Below are 19,066 nucleotides of genomic sequence, written 5' to 3'. Positions count from 1 at the left end.
TCACCCAGACAAACCAGCTCCTTGCCCCACAGGGTTGACCAAGAAAAAGAGCTCCTCGTGGGGGGAGGGGTTACTCCTGACAGAAATGAAAAAAGTTTCTCTTTCGTATGTTTTTCAACCACAAGTAAAGTTCCAACATTTTCCCCCAAAGTGAAAGAGGAGAAGTTATAAATATTTAATTGGACTGAAAACCATGGCACCTCTGTCTACATTTATAACCTAATCTACTGATAGAAAAGTAGCATTACTGCCAAACTGTGCAGAATTATAGGTATGTTTATGACAGGAAATGAGTTCTCATATTAGTTATCATCTTCATCAGGCTGTGTCTTATCACCTGGCATAAAGGTCATGGCATTTTAAAATGAGCCTAATCATCGTCTCTTCACTCCATTGATTTCTGTTTACACTAACATCTGTGGGGAAATAATCAATGAGTCATTCACTCACTTCTGTTGTGCTGGATCAATTTCTTGTTACGAATGCCTTTTATTAGGTCAGTTAAACATATCACAACTTTGTGTGCTGTCTTCTGAACAGACAGTTTAAGCAGTTTCTCTGTTCTGATGATGTTCTGAACATTTTGACAGCTGCTATCAGATTGCTCACTGAATCGATTCCATTTATTTATGGTATATAAATTCCAAAAACTTGATCAAATCATGAGAAAAGCAGTGTTTTTTTTTTTTTACTGTGCTGTGTATCATACATCCCACATTTCCATATGCAGTATTTTGTAATTCCATGTTCTTGTTTCCCAAGTTTGCCCAAGTTACAGTTTCAGTGCATAGTTATTACAGTATATCCTTCTAATTAAAGGAAAGTAATTGATTCTTTGTAGAATTTATTAGTGAATCCATCATTTAAATTGTTTTTGCATTTGTTTATTAATTTCTTCAGGTCTTATGGTTTGAATAAAATTTTTATTCTTTCTTCTATACTTTTCCACTTTAATAAAGTATCCAGTAGATGCGAATAGGAGTTTGGCCCACCATCATAATATTTTTGTTCAGTAAATGTCGATAACCTCTCTACCTCCTCCGTTCCTCATCTGCCTTGTTCCAAGAGTTTCTCTTTTAGAAAAGAACACTTAGCTAGCAAGGTTTTAGACATTGTTAGAAGACCATCGACTGTATAAAAAATGGATGGCACACTCCCATTCACTCCCATTCTATAGAAATGAGACTAAAATCTCTCCACCGTGTTGTCAAATTTCCAACCAGAATCTGCACAGTAGAGATTTTCTCCTTCTCAGGTTTGCACAGTAGAGATCAGAATCAGAATGCCCTTTATTGTCATTGTATATTAACATACAACGAAATTTGCTGTCTCTCTTAAAACAAAGGAAAACTGTACCCCATTCACTCTACTCATCAGTCCATTCACTCACTTGTACACACATTAAAAGAAACTATCGATTGAATAATAATAATAATAACTAAAAATATAATATAAATAGAATATAAAATAATTTAAAGTATATATATAACAATTTAAAGTGAATTATGCAGTTACTGCACATTAGTGCATTATGATTGCAATTGAGGTAATGTTGTTGTGGTGGCAGTGGACGGGTGTGAGTTCAGTTCACTGATAGCTGTTGGGTAGAAGCTGTTGCTGAATCTGGAAGTGCGGGCCTTTAAGGCTCTGTAGTGTCTTCCAGATGACAGTAGTGAGAACAAGTGATGAAAGGGATGTGTATTGTCCTTAATGATGTTGCAGGCTCTACTGAGGCAGCGAGATCTGTAGATGTCCTCCGGGGAGGAGACTGATAATTGTCTGTGAAGGTCCTCCGTCATCCAGGTGAACTGTGAACTGTGAACCGTAGGTGCTAAAGAAGGCAACTGGACTTGCTTGAAATTCTTGAAGACATTTCACCTCTCATCTGAAAGGCTTCTTCAGTTCTGTCTGACTAGTGGGCAGTTCCAGGTATTTAACCTCTAGTGGACCAAAAGCAACCCTAAGGAGAGTCATTGAGGTCACATAGGTCGTTGACCCTCTCAGTCATCCTGTAGGTGTTAGAGTCACTGGAGGCTGGGTGTGAATGGTGTTAGCAGCCTAGAAGGTCATTAGGGTGATCTGTGGGTCGTTGGCTCTCTCTCTCTATCATCATGTGAATCATTGAAGACAGCCGAGTCTTGGTGTGGATGCGTATTCAGTTTTCTGGGAAGTGTGCCAAGGACTGCATTGTCGGTGACTGATAAGTGGTGTCTCAGACCACCTCCTCTGTTCAGTGATGGTCATTCCAGGATGATAAAGATGGCTTCTTTTACCCCTCTTTCAAACCACTGGTCTTCTCTGGCGAAAATGCGTATATTGCAGTCCTGAAATGAGTGTCCTTTGTTATTGAGATGAAGATAGACTGCAGAGTCCTGGCCTGAGGAACTGGCTCTCCTATGTTGAGCCATGCACTTGTGAAACAGTTGTTTTGTTTCCCCAATGTACAGATCTGTGCATTTCTCACTGCATTGAAACCATGGTTCCCTATGAAATCATTTCTCTTTTCACCTGCATTCCCACCACAGAAATAGTCAAACTGGTTAGGAAACCACTTCTTCAAGACAGCAAGACAGTTTCTTCAAAACTCAATACACATCCACATCAAGTCTCAGCTGTCTTCAATGACTTACATGATGGCAGAGAGAGCCAATGACCCACAGGTCACCCTAACGCTAGGCTGCTAACATCATTCACACCCGGCCTCCAGGGAGCCTAACTACTTACAGGATGACTGATGCCCCTTTTCCACCAAAGCAGTTCCAGGGCTGGTTCGGGGCCAGTGCTTAGTTTGGAACTGGGTTTTCTGTTTCCACTGACAAAGAACTGGCTCTGGGGCCAGAAAAACCAGTTCCAGGCTAGCACCAACTCTCTGCTGGGCCAGAGGAAAGAACCACTTACGTCAGCGGGGGGGTGGAGTTGTTAAGATCAACAACAATAACAAGACCGTGAAAGATCACCATTTTTAAGCGATGAGAAGCAGCAGCTGTACAAACATGAAGTCATCCATTATTATTGTTGTTGCTGCTGCTGCTTCTTCCGTGTTGTTTTTGCTTCGATATTCGTGCCAAGATTTATGCAAACGTAGTGACGTAACTGACGTATACAGCGACGTAATGACGTATACAGCGACGTAACTGAGCCAGTTCTTTGTCTCTCTATCAACTGTAACAAAGCCAGTTCTTTGTCAGTGGAAACAGAAAACCCAGTTCCAAACTAAGCACTAAGCACGTAATGATGTGTCTCCCCTTAGCACCACGAGCTATCGAAAAGCAAACTGGTTCTCAGCTGGCTTGCAAGTTGAACGAGTTGTGAACCAGCACCAGCACTGGCCCTGAACCAGCCCTGGAACTGATTTGGTGGAAAAGGGGTATGAGAGGGTCAATGACCCATGTGACCTCAACAAGTCTCCTTAGAGGATAAATACCTGGGACTCTCCACTAGTCAGACAGAACTGAAGAAATCTTTTGGATGAGAGGTGAAATGTCTTCAAGAATTTCAAGCAAGTCCAGTTGCCTTCTTTCGCACCTACAGAGTCAGATGATTTTTTTTTTGTGCCATATTAATAACCCTCTGAAGAGCTGCTCTGTCTGCTGCTGAACAATTTCCATACCAGGCCATTATGCAGTATGTCAGTATGCGCTTGACCGAGCAGTGGTAGAATGACTCCAACAGCTTTGCAGAGAGGTTGGTCTTCCTCAGAGTCCTTAGGAAGTATAGTCTTTGTTGAGCCTTTTTGACTAGAGCAGTGGAGTTAGCTGTCCACTTGAGATCCTCACTGATGTGGGTACCCAGAAACTTAAAACTGGAGACTCTCTCCACCTCCTCTACCCTTATTTCTAGTGGCAGGGGCTCGTCCTGATGCCATCTGAAGTCTAGAAGAAGCTCCTTTTTCTTTTTGATGTTTAGTGACAGGTTGTTATCTGCACACCATTCAGTCAGCTTGCAGACCTCATCCCTATAAGCTGTCTCATCACCATTAGAGATCAGTCCCACAACTGTTGTGTCGTCAGCAAATTTTATAATTGTATTTGTGGGGTGAATGGAAGTGCAGTCATGCATGTAGAGGGAGTAGAGGAGGGGACTTAGCACACACCCTTGTGGTGCTCCGGTGCTGACGGTGAGACTTGGGGAGACATAAGGACCAAGTCTCACCATCTGTGGGCAGTTGTTCAGAAAGTCCTTGATCCATAAACACAGTTTGTTGCCAAGGCCCAAGTCCAGCAGTTTGCAGACCAGTCTGCTGGGTACAATAGTATTGAATGCAGAGCTGTAATCAACAAAAAGTATTCTTACATATGTCCCCTTCTGCTCCAGGTGGGTGTGGAGAGCTGTGTTTATGGCATCCTATGTGGATCTATTTGGCCTATATGCATACTGGTGCTGATCTAAAGTAGGGGAAAGGGTGATTTTGAAATGCCGCAAAACTAGTTTTTCGAAGCACTTGGATATGATGGGTGTGAGTACAACTGGTCTGTAGTCATTGAGGGAGCCAATGTTGGTCTGTTTGGGCACTGGAATAATTGTGGCAGATTTCAGACAGGCTGGTACAGTAGCACGTGCCAGGGAGAGGTTAAAAATGTTGGTGAAAACTTCTGCAAGCTGATGAGCACAGTCCCTGAGCACCCTGCCTGGAATCCCCATCCGGACCTGCTGCCTTCTTGATGTTAACAGTTCTCAGGATTCGCTTAACCTCTTGTGTCTGCAGGGTAAGCGGGTGGTCAGCAGTGTCCAGCTGGGGTGAAGCTACATTGTCCGGTCCTTTCACAAATTGGGCAAAGAAGCAGTTCAGATGAGAGGCAAAATGAGGTACACCCCAATCCTTTGGTAGCTCCGCCCCCTTCCAACGCATTGCAGAATGTGTTCATGGTAGTAATCAACCTTACATCTATCCAGAAAGATTAACTTGTTTCAGCTGGAGATATTTTATTTACACGGATTCGTCTAATAAGGACAGTTCAAAGGACAGTTCCAGAAAAGTTCAAATAAGTAGGAATATGGTGGTGAATTCTGTGATGAAGTTACCTGGCTGGCTATAGCTGGTCTCTATCCACGAAATCTGTCAATCACTTCATTCCCGAGTATATCCACACCTGCTTACTTTATAAGAGAATAATGTTTTGCTAATTTCTGGGGGAAATAAAAAATATGGGGATATCAGCATAGAGAAAACTAATTATTTGAATGAGGCACTCTAGATGGAAAGACAGTTTAGACAAGGAAAGTGACAAAAACGCTGTTTTTTAATCGAAACACACGGAAATGGATGGGGCTAGCTATTGTATTGCGACCAGTTAGTAGGGGTGCTATACCTGTGGTGGCTTCGCTTTACAGAGATGATGCGCTGTCCATTTTTTATACAGTCGGTGAGTCAGACTGAGATTTTTGACCACTGCCTTTGTTAAACTGGCTCCTTACACAGTGTGATATTTGCAGATAGACACCAAGACAAAGCATTTCCACATCACTCTGGTGACATTTATGTGTTCTTCAAGTAGAGGTGTTAAAATGTTATTTATTATTGTAGTAATTTCTATCCAAAGATTTTTGTGTAGTAAATATTTTCTCTGGGAGCTTTAACATGCAAGACATTTCTTGTTTTATAATGTATGTGCGATAATATGGTCATATGTTTGTTTGCTGTTTTAATTATTTATGCAATTTTTTCAACAAAAATTCTGATTTGTGAAGGTCATGCGTACCGTAACTGCGATGCATCAGGGAACTGGGAGCAGGTTCCCACCATCAACCGTACCTGGGCTGATTATTCTGAGTGCACGACAAAGCTGCAGTCTAACCACGGCAGGAATGAGGAGGTGTGTGTGTGTGTGTGTGTGTGTGTGTGTGTGTGTGTGTGTGTGTGTGTGTGTGTAATCAATTATTAATTGAAGCATATTAATAAAAACCTGTGATTTGCAACTGCACTCCTGTCAGAGCTGCTGTTATTGAAAATTAATCAAACTCAGGGTGTATTCAGACCAGGATAGTTCGATAGTTCACTTGCTTTGGTCCGAACCAAATGTTTTTTTTATTTTTTCATTTTGGTGCGGTTCGCTTTCACACTGTACATTTTAGTAAGCGGACCAAAATCTGTCAACAAACCCACGCGCCCTGAGGTCGTTCAGCTATTGGTCAGAGACGACGCACGCACAAAGCGTTAAGTTCAAAAGTAGTCACGGAGGATAGCGCTGATGAGCGCACATCATGTTGTGACAGTTCTGGCTCTTCACGCAAGTCGCTAGTACCGCCACTTTTTGAAAGAATGTCCCTGATTTTAATGTAGGTCTGACGGAGTTTCTTCACTTTTAGCCGACATTGTTCTGGGGAGCGCGTGAACCCCTTCTCCTTCATTTTCTCACTGAATACAGCAAACACGTCGGCATTTTTGTGTGTTCTCTCCAAAAGCTCAGATATGTGGACATCTGCCCATATATCCACAAGGGTACGCGTTTCTTCCTCGGCCCACGTTTGCCCCCTACTCATTTTTTGTACTCTGTAGTCTAGCCTGAATGACTGAACGACTGTTGTAAGGTTCCCTTGACAACCGAAACAGTGTTGCGCTTTGCGGTGGAGTGTCAAGACTCTGTTTCCCATAATGCTCGACAAACGACGGAAGCTCCCGAGGTACAAAAAAAGCAAAATTGTCGGATTAGGTCCGGTCTGCTTTCACACCTCCAAAAGGTCCGCACCAGGGTTCCTTTGGTCTGGACCGAGTCCGACCTTGCAGCTCGGTCTCGGTCCGCTTGTTTGGTCCGGACCAGAGTTCGGTGGTTTGTATTCAGACCAACCCAAAAGGTCCGGACCAAGGGAAATTTGGTTCGTTTGGTCGTTTGGTCCGGACCAAACAACGTAGGTGTGAATACGCCCTCAGAATACAGAATACAGAATTCAACAGTGATGTGAGATGGAAATATGTCTTGAAAAATCTAAACTGAGATGAAAATACAGTAATAAACGAAGACAAAATAACAGTTATTAACAATTATCCTTGCCAAGCAAATCAATTAAGAAAATTTCATGGTGTAAATGATAACAATCTCACGATGTTTTAACACATTGGGAATTCCACTGTGTATTTGTTCATCATCAGGAGGTGTTCAGGCGGCTTCACGTGATGTACACTACAGGTTACTCCATCTCTTTGACCTCATTACTGGTGGCTGTCTTCATCCTCTGCTACTTCAAGTATGTTTAGCACGTAAATGTTTGAGGTTTTTCACACTTGGTCCACGCTCATACGTTTATCATTTTAACACTAGCATTATCCCAGTGTAATTATAAGATTGCTATTTCCATCTGTTGTATGTTCTGAGATATGAGAGGTTTAGATATGATGACATTCATCACAGGCATCCTATTTTTTAAACACTCCCACTACTGTGACCTTTACCACAAAAGTGACCCATGATAAATGAGGCTAAAATAAAAACATGACCCATCTTAAACAATAAGCAAGGCTAACGTAATCATAATTACTCATGCTAAATAATGAATGATGTAAAATTAATAAAACAGATCCATGTTAAATGATAAATAAGGCTGAAATATCAAGAACAAACCATGTCAGATGAAAAATGAGGCTGTAATATTACGAATTACCCCATAAAAAGATAAAATGAGACTGAAATAACAAAAATGACCCATGTCCAATTATAAATTAAGCTGACATAAAAACTACCCCTATCAAATTATAAATGAGGCTGAAATAATAGGAATGGCCCATTGTCCAATTATAAATGGGACTGAAATAACAGAAATGACCATTGTCCACTTGTAAATGAGGCTGAAATAACAGGAATGACCCATGTCCAATTATAAATGAAGCTGACATAAAAAAAACTACCTCTGTCAAATGAGAAATGAGGCTGAAAGAACAGGAATGACCCTTGAAATAAGACAAAATGATGCTGAAATAACATGAATGATCCATGTCACATGAAAAACAAGGCAGCAGTAACAAGAATGACCAATGTCAAATGATAAAAGAGGCTGAAATAACACAAATGACCCATGTCAAATGAGACATGAAACTAAACTAACAATAATGAACCATGTCCAATGAGAAACAAGACGGATACAACAAGAATGACCCATGTCAGATAATAAATGTGGCAAAAATATCAAGAATTACCCATGTCCAATGATAAATGAGAGTAAAATAATGAGCTTGACCCCTGCAAAAAGATAAATTGAGGAATGATATAACAAGAATGACCCATGTCAGATGATAAATGAGAGGAAAATAACAAGAATGATCCCTGTTAAAAGATAAAATGAGGCTGAAATAACAAGAATGGCTCACATAAATAATACTTATTGTGGCAGCAGGGGTGTGGTCAAGCGTCAGTTTGTGAATCAAGGGCGGGGCCAGGGAAGGTGAGTGGCAAAGTCATTACACCTGTTGTCAATTAATGTTGTGTGTGTGTGTGTGCATGCGCGCGTGTGTGTGTGTGTACCGTATGTGTATTGCAGTAACGATGGAGCAGAGAAAAGGAGGGAGAGAGCGATGAGAGAGGATCTCTCCCGACCAGAACACGTGTGTGTACGTGTATCTGTGTGTGTAAACAAGCTTAGTGAAGCTGAAAAGCAGCAAAATTAAAAAAATAAAAGTTGTGTGAACATCATCTCCCACCTGCTGTGCTTTAGTATTCCACCCACATCAGGGACTTACGACAGGCCCTTTGAGGTCACATGGTGAATCGGGACGTCGACTGAGGTGAGGTGAACGGATAGGGGTGGGTGCTATAAATCTACCACCTCAACCCCCACAAGGGGGTCCTTGTGGCATTGGTGTCGGTAGTTCCAGAAAGGGTGGAGCTGGATTTGGAGTTAAAAACGAAAGTAACTACTCAAGACACTTCAGTGCCCTGTGGAGACCACCTTTCATTGGCTTAACTCACGGAGGTTACCAGGTTACAAATGTAATTTTCTGACATGTTCTCGCCCCTTCCGAGCCACACTCACCTCACAGAACACCACACTGAGATGCCCCCAGGGGTGGTGGTGTGTAGCCGCACATACCGCTTGCCCGAACACGAAAAAACATTGGTTCGGGGTGAACTCAAGGCCATGCTCAAATTCGGAATAATTGAGGAGTCCTATAGTGATTGGAGCAGCCTGGTGGTCCTGGTCCCCAAGACCGATGGGTCGGTCCAGTTCTGTGTGGACTATAGAAAAGTCAACGCAGCGTCTAAATTCGACACGTACCCAATGCCTCACATTGATGAGCTGCTTGATCGATTAGGCATTGCTCGCTTTTATTCAACACTGGATTTGACAAAGGGATATTGGCAGATCCCCTTGACTCCTCTATCCCAAGAGGAAATGGCCTTTTCCACACCGTTTAGCTTAGATCAATTCGTCATGCTTCCTTTCGGAGTATTTGGCACTCCCGCTATGTTCCAGTGGCTCCTGGACAAAATCCTCCACCCCCATGCCGCCTATGCTGTGGCCTACTTAGACAAAATCATTATATATCATATTGGCCGCAGCACCTAGAACACCTTAGGGCTGTCCTGGAGTTACTGAGGCGTGTGGGTCTTATGGCTAACTCAAAAAAGTGTGCGATTGGGTGGGTGGAAGTATGGTAGCTGGGTTTCCACTAGGGTCATGGGCAGGTGCGTCCCCAAATTGGTAAGACTGCAGCAATTGCGGCCTGCCCGAAGCCCAAGACCAGAAAGTGGGTGAGACAGTTCTTGGGGCTGGCTGGCTACTATCACAGGTTCATACCTAACTATTCAGATGTCACCAGCCTGCTGACTGATCTCACAAAAATGGGAGCACCAGATCCGGTCCAGTGGACAGAGCAGTGCCAACAGGCCTTCATCAAGGTAAAAACTGCACTGTGTGGGGGGCCACTTTTACACTCCCCTGATTTCTCTCTCCCTTTTATTTTACAGACAGACAAGTCGGACAGAGGGCTGGGGTCCATTTTATCCCAGAAGGTGAAGGGCAAGGAATGTCCAGTGCTGTACATCAGTCACAAGCTCTCGATGTGAGAAAGTAAATACAGCACCATCGAGAAAGTGTGCCTGGCCATCAGGTGGGCGGTCCTCACCCTCCGGTACTACCTGCTGGGGTGCCCTTTCACCCTCTGTTCGGACCATGCACTGCTCCAGTGGCTCCACTGTATGAAAGATGCCAATGTGCAGATCACCCGTTGGTACTTAGCCCTCCAGCCTTTTAAATTTGAGGTGGTCCACAGGCCGGGGGCGCAGATGGTGGTGGCGGACTTTCTGTCCCATCGGGGAGAAGTCCACTGCAGGCCAGATGGCTCCCGGGCCTGAGTCAGGCGGTGGGGGTATGTGGCAATGGGGGCATGGTCAAGTGTCAGTTTGTGAATTGAGGGTGGGGTCAGGGAAGGTGAGTGGCAAAGTCATTATACCTGTTGTTAATTAATGTTGCGTGTGTGTGTTTGTTGCAGTCATGACGGAGCAGAGAAAAGGAGAGAGAGAGCAAAGAGGCGAGGGCTCTCCCAACCAGAGCACCTGTGTGTGTGTGTGTGTGTGTGTGTGTGTGAGAGAGAGACAGAGAGAGAGAGAGAAAATAAGTTTAGTAAAGCTAAAAAGCAATAATAGTAAAAATAAAATCTGTATTGACACCATTTTCTGCCTGTCCATGCTTCAGCATTCCTCCCATGTCAGAGCCATACTACACTTATATACACCAAACAATAAACTACTACTGTAGCAAAAAATTGCCCACATTAAATGATAACCAAAACTGAAGTCACAAAACTGACATAAGAAACAGATAATAAAGTAATAAAAATGACAATTACCCATGCATATCAACATCAAATATAACAAAATTAACCAGGCCAAATGATAAACAAAAAATACTTTTTGAGGTGGAAGTAACAGTAATTACTCCAAACAATGAGAAAAAAATTATTGGTTCCATTGGTTTCTCCGGCGGTACGGTGGCGTAGTGGTTAGCGCTGTTGCCTCACAGCAAGAAGGTCCGGGTTCGAGCCCCGTGGCCGGCGAGGGCCTTTCTGTGTGGAGTTTGCATGTTCTCCCCGTGTCCATGTGGGTTTCCTCCGGGTGCTCCGGTTTCCCCCACAGTCCAAAGACATGCAGGTTAGGTTAACTGGTGACTCTAAATTGACCGTAGGTGTGAATGTGAGTGTGAATGGTTGTCTGTGTCTATGTGTCAGCCCTGTGATGACCTTTCGCCCGTAGTCAGCTGGGATAGGCTCCAGCTTGCCTGCGACCCTGTAGAACAGGATAAAGCGGCTAGAGATGATGAGATGAGATGAGATGAGATTGGTTTCTCCATGCCATATATTTCCCTTGTGGGTGCAAATTCAGGAATATGCAGTACTGTGCAAAAGTCTTTGGCACATGTAATGAAATGCTGTGGCTTAATATTTGGTGTGAGATGACCATTTGCTTTAAAAAAAAAATAGTAGTCTCCAGAACAGTGAGTACAGTAAGGAAATGAGCTCTAGGTTTTACTGAGCATCTTGCAGAACCAGCCACGGTTCTTCTGGACACTTTTAACTGTCACACTTGCTTCTTAATATTGCACCCAAACCCAGTAGTCTTCATTGTGTTTTCTTTTTTCATCTGAAAAGTGCTCTCTTATGTCACATGCTGCTCAGATACAAACTTTTTTTTCTGTAACATTTAATTTTGTGCTGGAAAACAAACATTTGGAGCTCTAAAATGTTTTTGTACTGACTCGATAATGTAGAAGTCATAAAATAGAAATCTATAACAAAGTTTGCATGAAAAAAATAGGGGACCTACAACTTTTGCATAGTACTGTATTTACCTTCCACCCATAACCACATGATGTGTGATGATTTGCACAGTTTAACACATTCTTAACCTTTGTTGTAGACGTTTACACTGCACTCGTAACTACATCCACACCCACCTGTTCACCTCCTTCATATGCCGAGCAGTCAGCATCTTCGTGAAAGACGCTGTGCTGTACACAGGGGAAGACCCCGAAGCAGAGTACGGAGAAGTGGGAACCCATGCTCAGATGGTATACACACACACACACACACACACACACACACACACACACACACACACACACACACATTATGACTCTATTAGTGGGGATAAGTAACTGATCAAAATGTTAAAATATTGTGTAAAAAAAAAGATATAAATGCAAGTGAATTAAAAAACATTGCAGTTATTTATATATTCTGATTCCATAGGCTATTTAATTGGGCAGTAACAAAAGTTACTCATAGAAAACAATAAATCAGGCATAAATAAGTAAAATTACACATGTACAATGGTAGAAGATACAAAACGCACCCATAGAAAATGCCAAAGAAGGTGAAATTAACACAATTTTCTCATGTAAAAGAATAAAAAATGAAAGTAATAAAAACAACCGATAGGCAAAAGTAAGAAAAATTACCCAGACAAAAGGCAAAAAAGTTGAGTAATTTCAAAAATTACTCAAAACAAAATGATAAAATGATTACTGAAGTGGAAGTAACAAAAAAAAAATCCATGGAAGATGACCCTGGTCATAAACATCCTTATCTTTGCGAATTAGTCTAACTCCTGTGCTAAAACTAAAGAAACAAACGGTTTGACTTTGACTGAACAACAACAGCGTTTGACGTTATTGGAAAATCTATATGAATTTGTATTTTCTCAACAACAACAACAACAACAACAATAAAAAAACTTTCAGTTTTTGCCAACTTGTTTTCTAACTTTTTTTTCCATACTTGTATGGCTTGGGATCAGGTGGGCTGTAAAGTGGCCGTGACCTTTTTCCATTATTTCCTGGCGACCAATCACTACTGGATCCTGGTGGAGGGCCTGTACCTGCATAGTCTGATCTTCATGGCTTTCCTGTCTGATAAAAATTACCTGTGGGCTCTAACCATCATAGGTTGGGGTGAGCTGCCTACTTTTCATCAAATCGGTTTTGTGGTCAGAGTTGATCTACATATAGAGGAAAAATTGAGACATCCTGCATTTCCTTATGCTTCTTAAAGTTACTGTTGCCCATCGCAAGCATTTCATGCTTACTTAATATGCTTGGGTTGGTAAAACATGCATAGAAATATCCAGAAATAAAAATGGTGGGTTATATTTTGGTCATCACTTTTCATCACATGCTGAGCAGAAGAGTTATCAATTTTCCACCTTTTCTTTGCTGCAGGTGTTCCTGCTGTGTTTGTCTCGATTTGGGTCAGTGTTCGAGCCTCATTGGCTGATACACAGTAAGTTTAAACCCAACTGTTTTCTATTTCAAACCTCCTCACATGCAGACTCTGTACATCAGAAATGAACATAATGTTTGTATAATAATAACTCATTCACAGGGACTTGTACCACAGATGCGTTACTGAAACAGATGAAAAAAAATCTGTGTAATCATTGATATGGTAACATTTTCAGTGAGGACACTTTATTATTTTTCTTATATAAGAAATGTAATGTTGTAATCTAAATTCTAGGTCATGTGGAGTGGGTTAAGTGGAGAGTCATTTTTTTTATAGACATTGCATGCTCGGGTGCAGATCCGATGTCAGGATTGGGGGGGGACACAAAAGTGATTTTTTTTTTTTTTTGCCCGTATGCAACTCATACTATGCAACCATAAATCACAACTTCGTAGAGGCTCACCACATCATTCAAAAAGTACTGCACAGGGAATCATTTGTGCTTACCTTTCTTGTTTATTTGTCCAGAGTCAGAAATATACAGTGGTGCTTGAAAGTTTGTGAACCCTTTAGAATTTTCTATATTTCTGCATAAATATGACCTAAAACATCATCAGATTTTCACACAAGTCCTAAAAGTAGATAAAGAGAACCCAGTTAAACAAATGAGACAAAAATATTGTACTTGGTCATTTATTTATTGAGGAAAATGATCTAATATTACATATCTGTGAGTGGCAAAAGTATGTGAACCTCTAGGATTAGCAGTTAATTTGAAGGCAAAATTAGAGTCAGGCGTTTTCAATCAATGGGATGACAATCAGGTGTGAGTGGGCACCCTGTTTTATTTAAAGAACAGGGATCTATCAAAGTCTGATCTTCACAACACATGTTTGTGGAAGTGTATCATGGCACGAGCAAAGGAGATTTCTGAGGACCTCAGAAAAAGTGTTGTTGATGCTCATCAGGCTGGAAAAGGTTACAAAACCATCTCTAAAGAGTTTGGACTCCACCAATCCACAGTCAGACAGATTGTGCACAAATGGAGGAAATTCAAGACTATCGTTACCCTCCCCAGGAGTGGTCGACCAACAAAGATCACTCCAAGACCAAGGCGTGTAATAGTCGGCGAGGTCACAAAGGACCCCAGGGTAACTTCTAAGCAACTGAAGGCCTCTCTCACATTGGCTAATGTTAATGTTCATGAGTCCACCATCAGGAGAACACTGAACAACAATGGTGTGCATGGCAGGGTTGCAAGGAGAAAGCCACTGTTCTCCAAAAAGAACATTGCTGCTCGTCTGCAGCTTGCTAAAGATCATGTGGACAAGCCAGAAGGCTATTGGAAAAATGTTTTGTGGATGGCTGAGACCAAAATAGAACTTTTTGGTTTAAATGAGAAGCGTTATGTTTGGAGAAAGGAAAACACTGCATTCCAGCATAAGAACCTTATCCCATCTGTGAAACATGGTGGTGGTAGTATCATGGTTTGGACCTGTTTTGGTGCATCTGGGCCAGGACAGCTTGCCATCATTGATGGAACAGTGAATTCTGAATTATACCAGCGAATTCTAAAGGAAAACGTCAGGACATCTGTCCATGAACTGAATCTCAAGAGAAGGTGGGTCATGCAGCAAGACAACGACCCTCAGCACACAAGTCGTTCTACCAAAGAATGGTTAAAGAAGAATAAAGTTAATGTTTTGGAATGGCCAAGTCAAAGTCCTGACCTTAATCCAATCAAAATGTTGTGGAAGGACCTGAAGCGAGCAGGTCATGTGAGGAAACCCACCAACATCCCAGAGTTGAAGCTGTTCTGTACGGAGGAATGGGCTAAAATTCCTCCAAGCCGGTGTGCAGGACTGATCAACAGTTACCGCAAACGTTTAGTTGCAGTTATTGCTGCACAAGGGGGTCACACCAGATACTGAAAGCAAAGGTTCACATACTTTTGCCACTCACAGATATGTAATATTGGATCATTTTCCTCAATAAATAAATGACCAAGTATAATATTTTTCTCTCATTTGTTTAACTGGGTTCTCTTTATCTACTTTTAGGACTTGTGTGAAAATCTGATGATGTTTTAGGTCATATTTATGCAGAAATATAGAAAATTCTAAAGGGTTCACAAACTTTCAAGCACCACTGTATTTGTCAAATATTATTTGTTCCATGGGCGGCACGGTGGTGTAGTGGTTAGCGCTGTCGCCTCACAGCAAGAAGGTCCGGATTCGAGCCCCGTGGCCGGCGAGGGCCTTTCTGTGTGGAGTTTGCATGTTCTCCCCGTGTCCGCGTGGGTTTCCTCCGGGTGCTCCGGTTTCCCCCACAGTCCAAAGACATGCAGGTTAGGTTAACTGGTGACTCTAAATTGACCGTAGGTGTGAATGTGAGTGTGAATGGTTGTCTGTGTCTATGTGTCAGCCCTGTGATGACCTGGCGACTTGTCCAGGGTGTACCCTGCCTTTCGCCCGTAGTCAGCTGGGATAGGCTCCAGCTTGCCTGCGACCCCGTAGAACAGGATAAAGTGGCTAGAGATAATGAGATGAGATTATTTGTTTCACCATTTCTATCTAGAATGTGAAGTCTGAAAATACATTTGTTTGTGCAATTTTTAATAATTTAGGGGATTTTTATTGGGGGGGGACAATTCATGTTTTTCAGAAATGGGGGGGGGCATGTCCCCCCCGGGATCTGCACCCATGATTGCATGAATTAATGTCATTGTTGGTCTTTCAGATGTTGGGATATAAGTGCAGGGAATGTGAAATGGATTTTTCAAGTTCCAATCCTTGCAGCCATCGCTGTAAGCAAACCATTGCTCCTTATTCAATCAATATTCTGCTTTTTTTTTTTTGAAGCTGTCACAATTCTATATCATAACCTTTTACTGTGTTGCATTTCTCTCTTACTCTCCAGGTCAACTTCTTTCTTTTCCTCAACATCATCAGGGTTTTGGCATCAAAGCTGTGGGAGACTAACACGGGGAAACTAGACCCAAGGCAGCAGTACAGGTCAAACACTATCATTCCAGAAACATACCGAAAACAAAATACACTCACCGGCCACTTTAATAGGAACTTGTTGTTGATTCTAAGATTCTTGTTCTTGGCTGCAAGAGTGAAAACCAGTGTGGTTTTCTGCTGTTGCATGCTGAGATGCTTTTCTGCCTGCCATGGTTGTAAACAGTGATTATATGAGTTACTATATCCTTCTTGGCAGCTCGAACCAATCTGGCCATTTTTCTCTGACCTCTCTTATCAGCAAGGTGTTTTCAGCAACTGTCGCTCACTCAGTTTTTTTCCCCCCCGCACCATTCTGTGTAAACTCTACAGACTGTTGTGTGTGAAAACCCCAGGAGATCAGCAGTTTCTGAAATACTCAAACCAGTCCATCTGGCACCAACACCCATGCCACAGTTAAAGTCACAGAGATCACAATTTTCCTGACATATGAAGTGAACATTAACTGAAGCTCTTGATTTGTATCTGCATGATTTGATGCATTGTGCTGCTGTCAAGGGATCGGCTGATTAGAGAACTGCATAAAACAGCAGGTGGATGGGTATTCCTAATAAAGTGGCCACTAAGTGTATATGATTTACCACGATGGGGACAGTTTGATGTAATCTTAAAGCTTTAATTCAAAAGACTTACATGCAATTTCCCATGCAGCTGAAATGTAGTTAAGGGACCGAGATGTGTTTGGTGTCAGAGCTGTAAGGCTAAGATTGCTAAGTACGTAACACCAAAATAATAAACATGAGTGAACACAAAACAGTGAACAGTCAACGTGAACAGTATCAGTAAGCAAGGTGACAATAAGAAAAAATGACCTACACAATAATGAACAATGCATGCATGTAAGAAAACATTACCAATGCAGAATTGTAAACTAGTTGAAGGCATGCAAAAATCAATCACATAAATTTGGTAAACAAGGTAGGGTGACCAGACGTCCCGGTTTTACCGGGACAGTCCCGATTTGGGGTTGTGTGTCCCGAGTCCCGACAAAAGTCTGTCGGGACACGGATATGTCCCGGTTTTCGCCACTTGCGACGTTTGCGACTGAGCAGTGTGGGAATCATTAGCGGAGAAATGCCTGCATTTACTATTTTGATGAATTGACAGGAATCGCAAACTTTCCTGGTTACTGCCCCCTGGCCCTGTGGCATGGGTGTTTATTTAGTCACATTATTCCAGACAACAGAACGTGTTGCCATGCAACAATAAAATAAACATTAACTGGCGCGAATGTTCTTTGTCTAGCAGCAGTAATGCCGCAACAATTATGCCGAAAAGAAAATGTACCTTTTCCAAAGATTTACAGGGCACCTACCCCTTCCTCCGAGAGGCGCAGAACAATGCGCACGAAGCCTACTGCACACACTGTAAGTGCTTTGTTCCTGTACTGAGTTGGGTAGCCTATGCTGCAAATGCTGTGCGCTCCTGTGGGGGCTTTCCTCGGGCTGTCGCCCCTCTCCTCCTTTACTGCTGTTTTGTTTGAGTGTATATTTACGGAAGCAGAGAGAGGCCCTTCATATAATCTTTTTTTATTCACCTTGTTATCCCGAGATAATGACATAATTAATTCGAGATCTCGAGAAAACAAAACCGTTATTCCGAGATCTCGAGAAAACAAAACCGTTATTCCGAGATCTCGAGAAAACAAAACAATTATTCCGTGATCTCGAGAAAACAAAACAATTATTTCATGATCTCAGCTGGATCACTGTATCTCCGTGGGTAGAGACGAAGCCGGGCCAGTCTTCTGCGGAGGTGCCGCGGACTAATTTTGAAATTATCCCTTATTAAAAGACTTAATGCAATCTCTCCCTGTGTCAACCCCTGATCAAAATATTGCCTTATTAGGTGATCGATTATTCCAGACATTCTAATGACCAAAGTTGCATCTATACAGAATGAGAAATAGCCCCAAAGTCAGCATATCACAAGTCTCTTGGCGCACCTGAATGAACCATTTCTCAGCTGTTTACTCGAGATCATGAAATAATTAGGGCTGTCGAAGTTAACGCGTTATTAGTGCGTTAACGCAATTTAATTTGATTGCGATTAAAAAAAATGACGCGTTATTGGAGGGTACAGTGAATTGGGTTCATCTTGGTAAGGAACAATGCAGATTTTCGCGGGTGACTAGCATGCAAAATAAAGCTAGTTATAACATTAACTTTGTGGTAAAACGTAGCTCTACAACTTGTCAAATAAACCCGCAACATGGTCAGTTAAATTGTAGTCTGCATATGCGATGCGGTGCGAGTTCCGTTTACTTTCACTTTATCGGGTGAAATGTGTTGATATCTGACGGGCTACGATCGGGAATGCGCACATTCCCTTTTCTCCACCTGTAGATTGTAGGTATTCTAGCGATTTCCAAATAGCCTACTGCTTCACTTGAATGAACTTGCAGGAGTCAAACTACTTCCTCTTTGCTCTTCGAAGTGTAGCTTGCAGCCATTACAGTTGAGAAAAAAAATACAGTCTGTTATTTCTCCAAATTGTATTTTGCACATAGCCTACAGTATGCCCAACAGATGTCTGATAGGCTACACTGGAAAGAATATGCTGCATGCCTAGATCTAATATCAAAACCCGAATGCCAAATATTTGTGCATTAGGCCGATATATTGTCTATCATAAAGAAGATGAGCCTTATAATTGACATGGAGCATCAGAGCATATATTCAAATGTTTGCTCTGATGTAGAAATGTATTTGAGTACAATTTAAACAGATGTTTAAAGGTCCCATAGCATGAAATTTTCACTTTCTGAGGTTTTTTAACGTTAAAATGAGTTCCTCTGACCTTCTTAAGTCACCCCAGTGGCTAGAAATGTCATAATGTGTAAACCAAACTATGCCCACCCTTTGTCAACATTTGAGAATGGCGTGTCAAAATGGCG

The 19,066-nt window shown here is 42.0% G+C and overlaps 1 protein-coding gene across 1 annotated transcript in view; it reads left to right on the top strand.

Annotated features, from left to right (window-relative positions):
• Window positions 1–19,066, top strand: part of pth3r (parathyroid hormone 3 receptor) — a 102,959-nt gene that overhangs the window by 76,184 nt on the left and 7,709 nt on the right. Inside the window, exons 6-12 of the mRNA XM_060939512.1 lie at window positions 5,689–5,813; window positions 7,088–7,182; window positions 11,844–11,994; window positions 12,723–12,876; window positions 13,144–13,204; window positions 15,887–15,953; window positions 16,067–16,161. Of these exons, the coding sequence (XP_060795495.1) occupies window positions 5,689–5,813; window positions 7,088–7,182; window positions 11,844–11,994; window positions 12,723–12,876; window positions 13,144–13,204; window positions 15,887–15,953; window positions 16,067–16,161 (748 nt within the window). The remainder of the gene's footprint in view (window positions 1–5,688; window positions 5,814–7,087; window positions 7,183–11,843; window positions 11,995–12,722; window positions 12,877–13,143; window positions 13,205–15,886; window positions 15,954–16,066; window positions 16,162–19,066) is intronic.

Source organism: Neoarius graeffei, chromosome 14 (genome assembly GCF_027579695.1).
Source record: "Neoarius graeffei isolate fNeoGra1 chromosome 14, fNeoGra1.pri, whole genome shotgun sequence".
Taxonomy (NCBI): Eukaryota; Metazoa; Chordata; class Actinopteri; order Siluriformes; family Ariidae; genus Neoarius; species Neoarius graeffei.
This window is presented reverse-complemented; position numbering and strand designations above follow the sequence as displayed.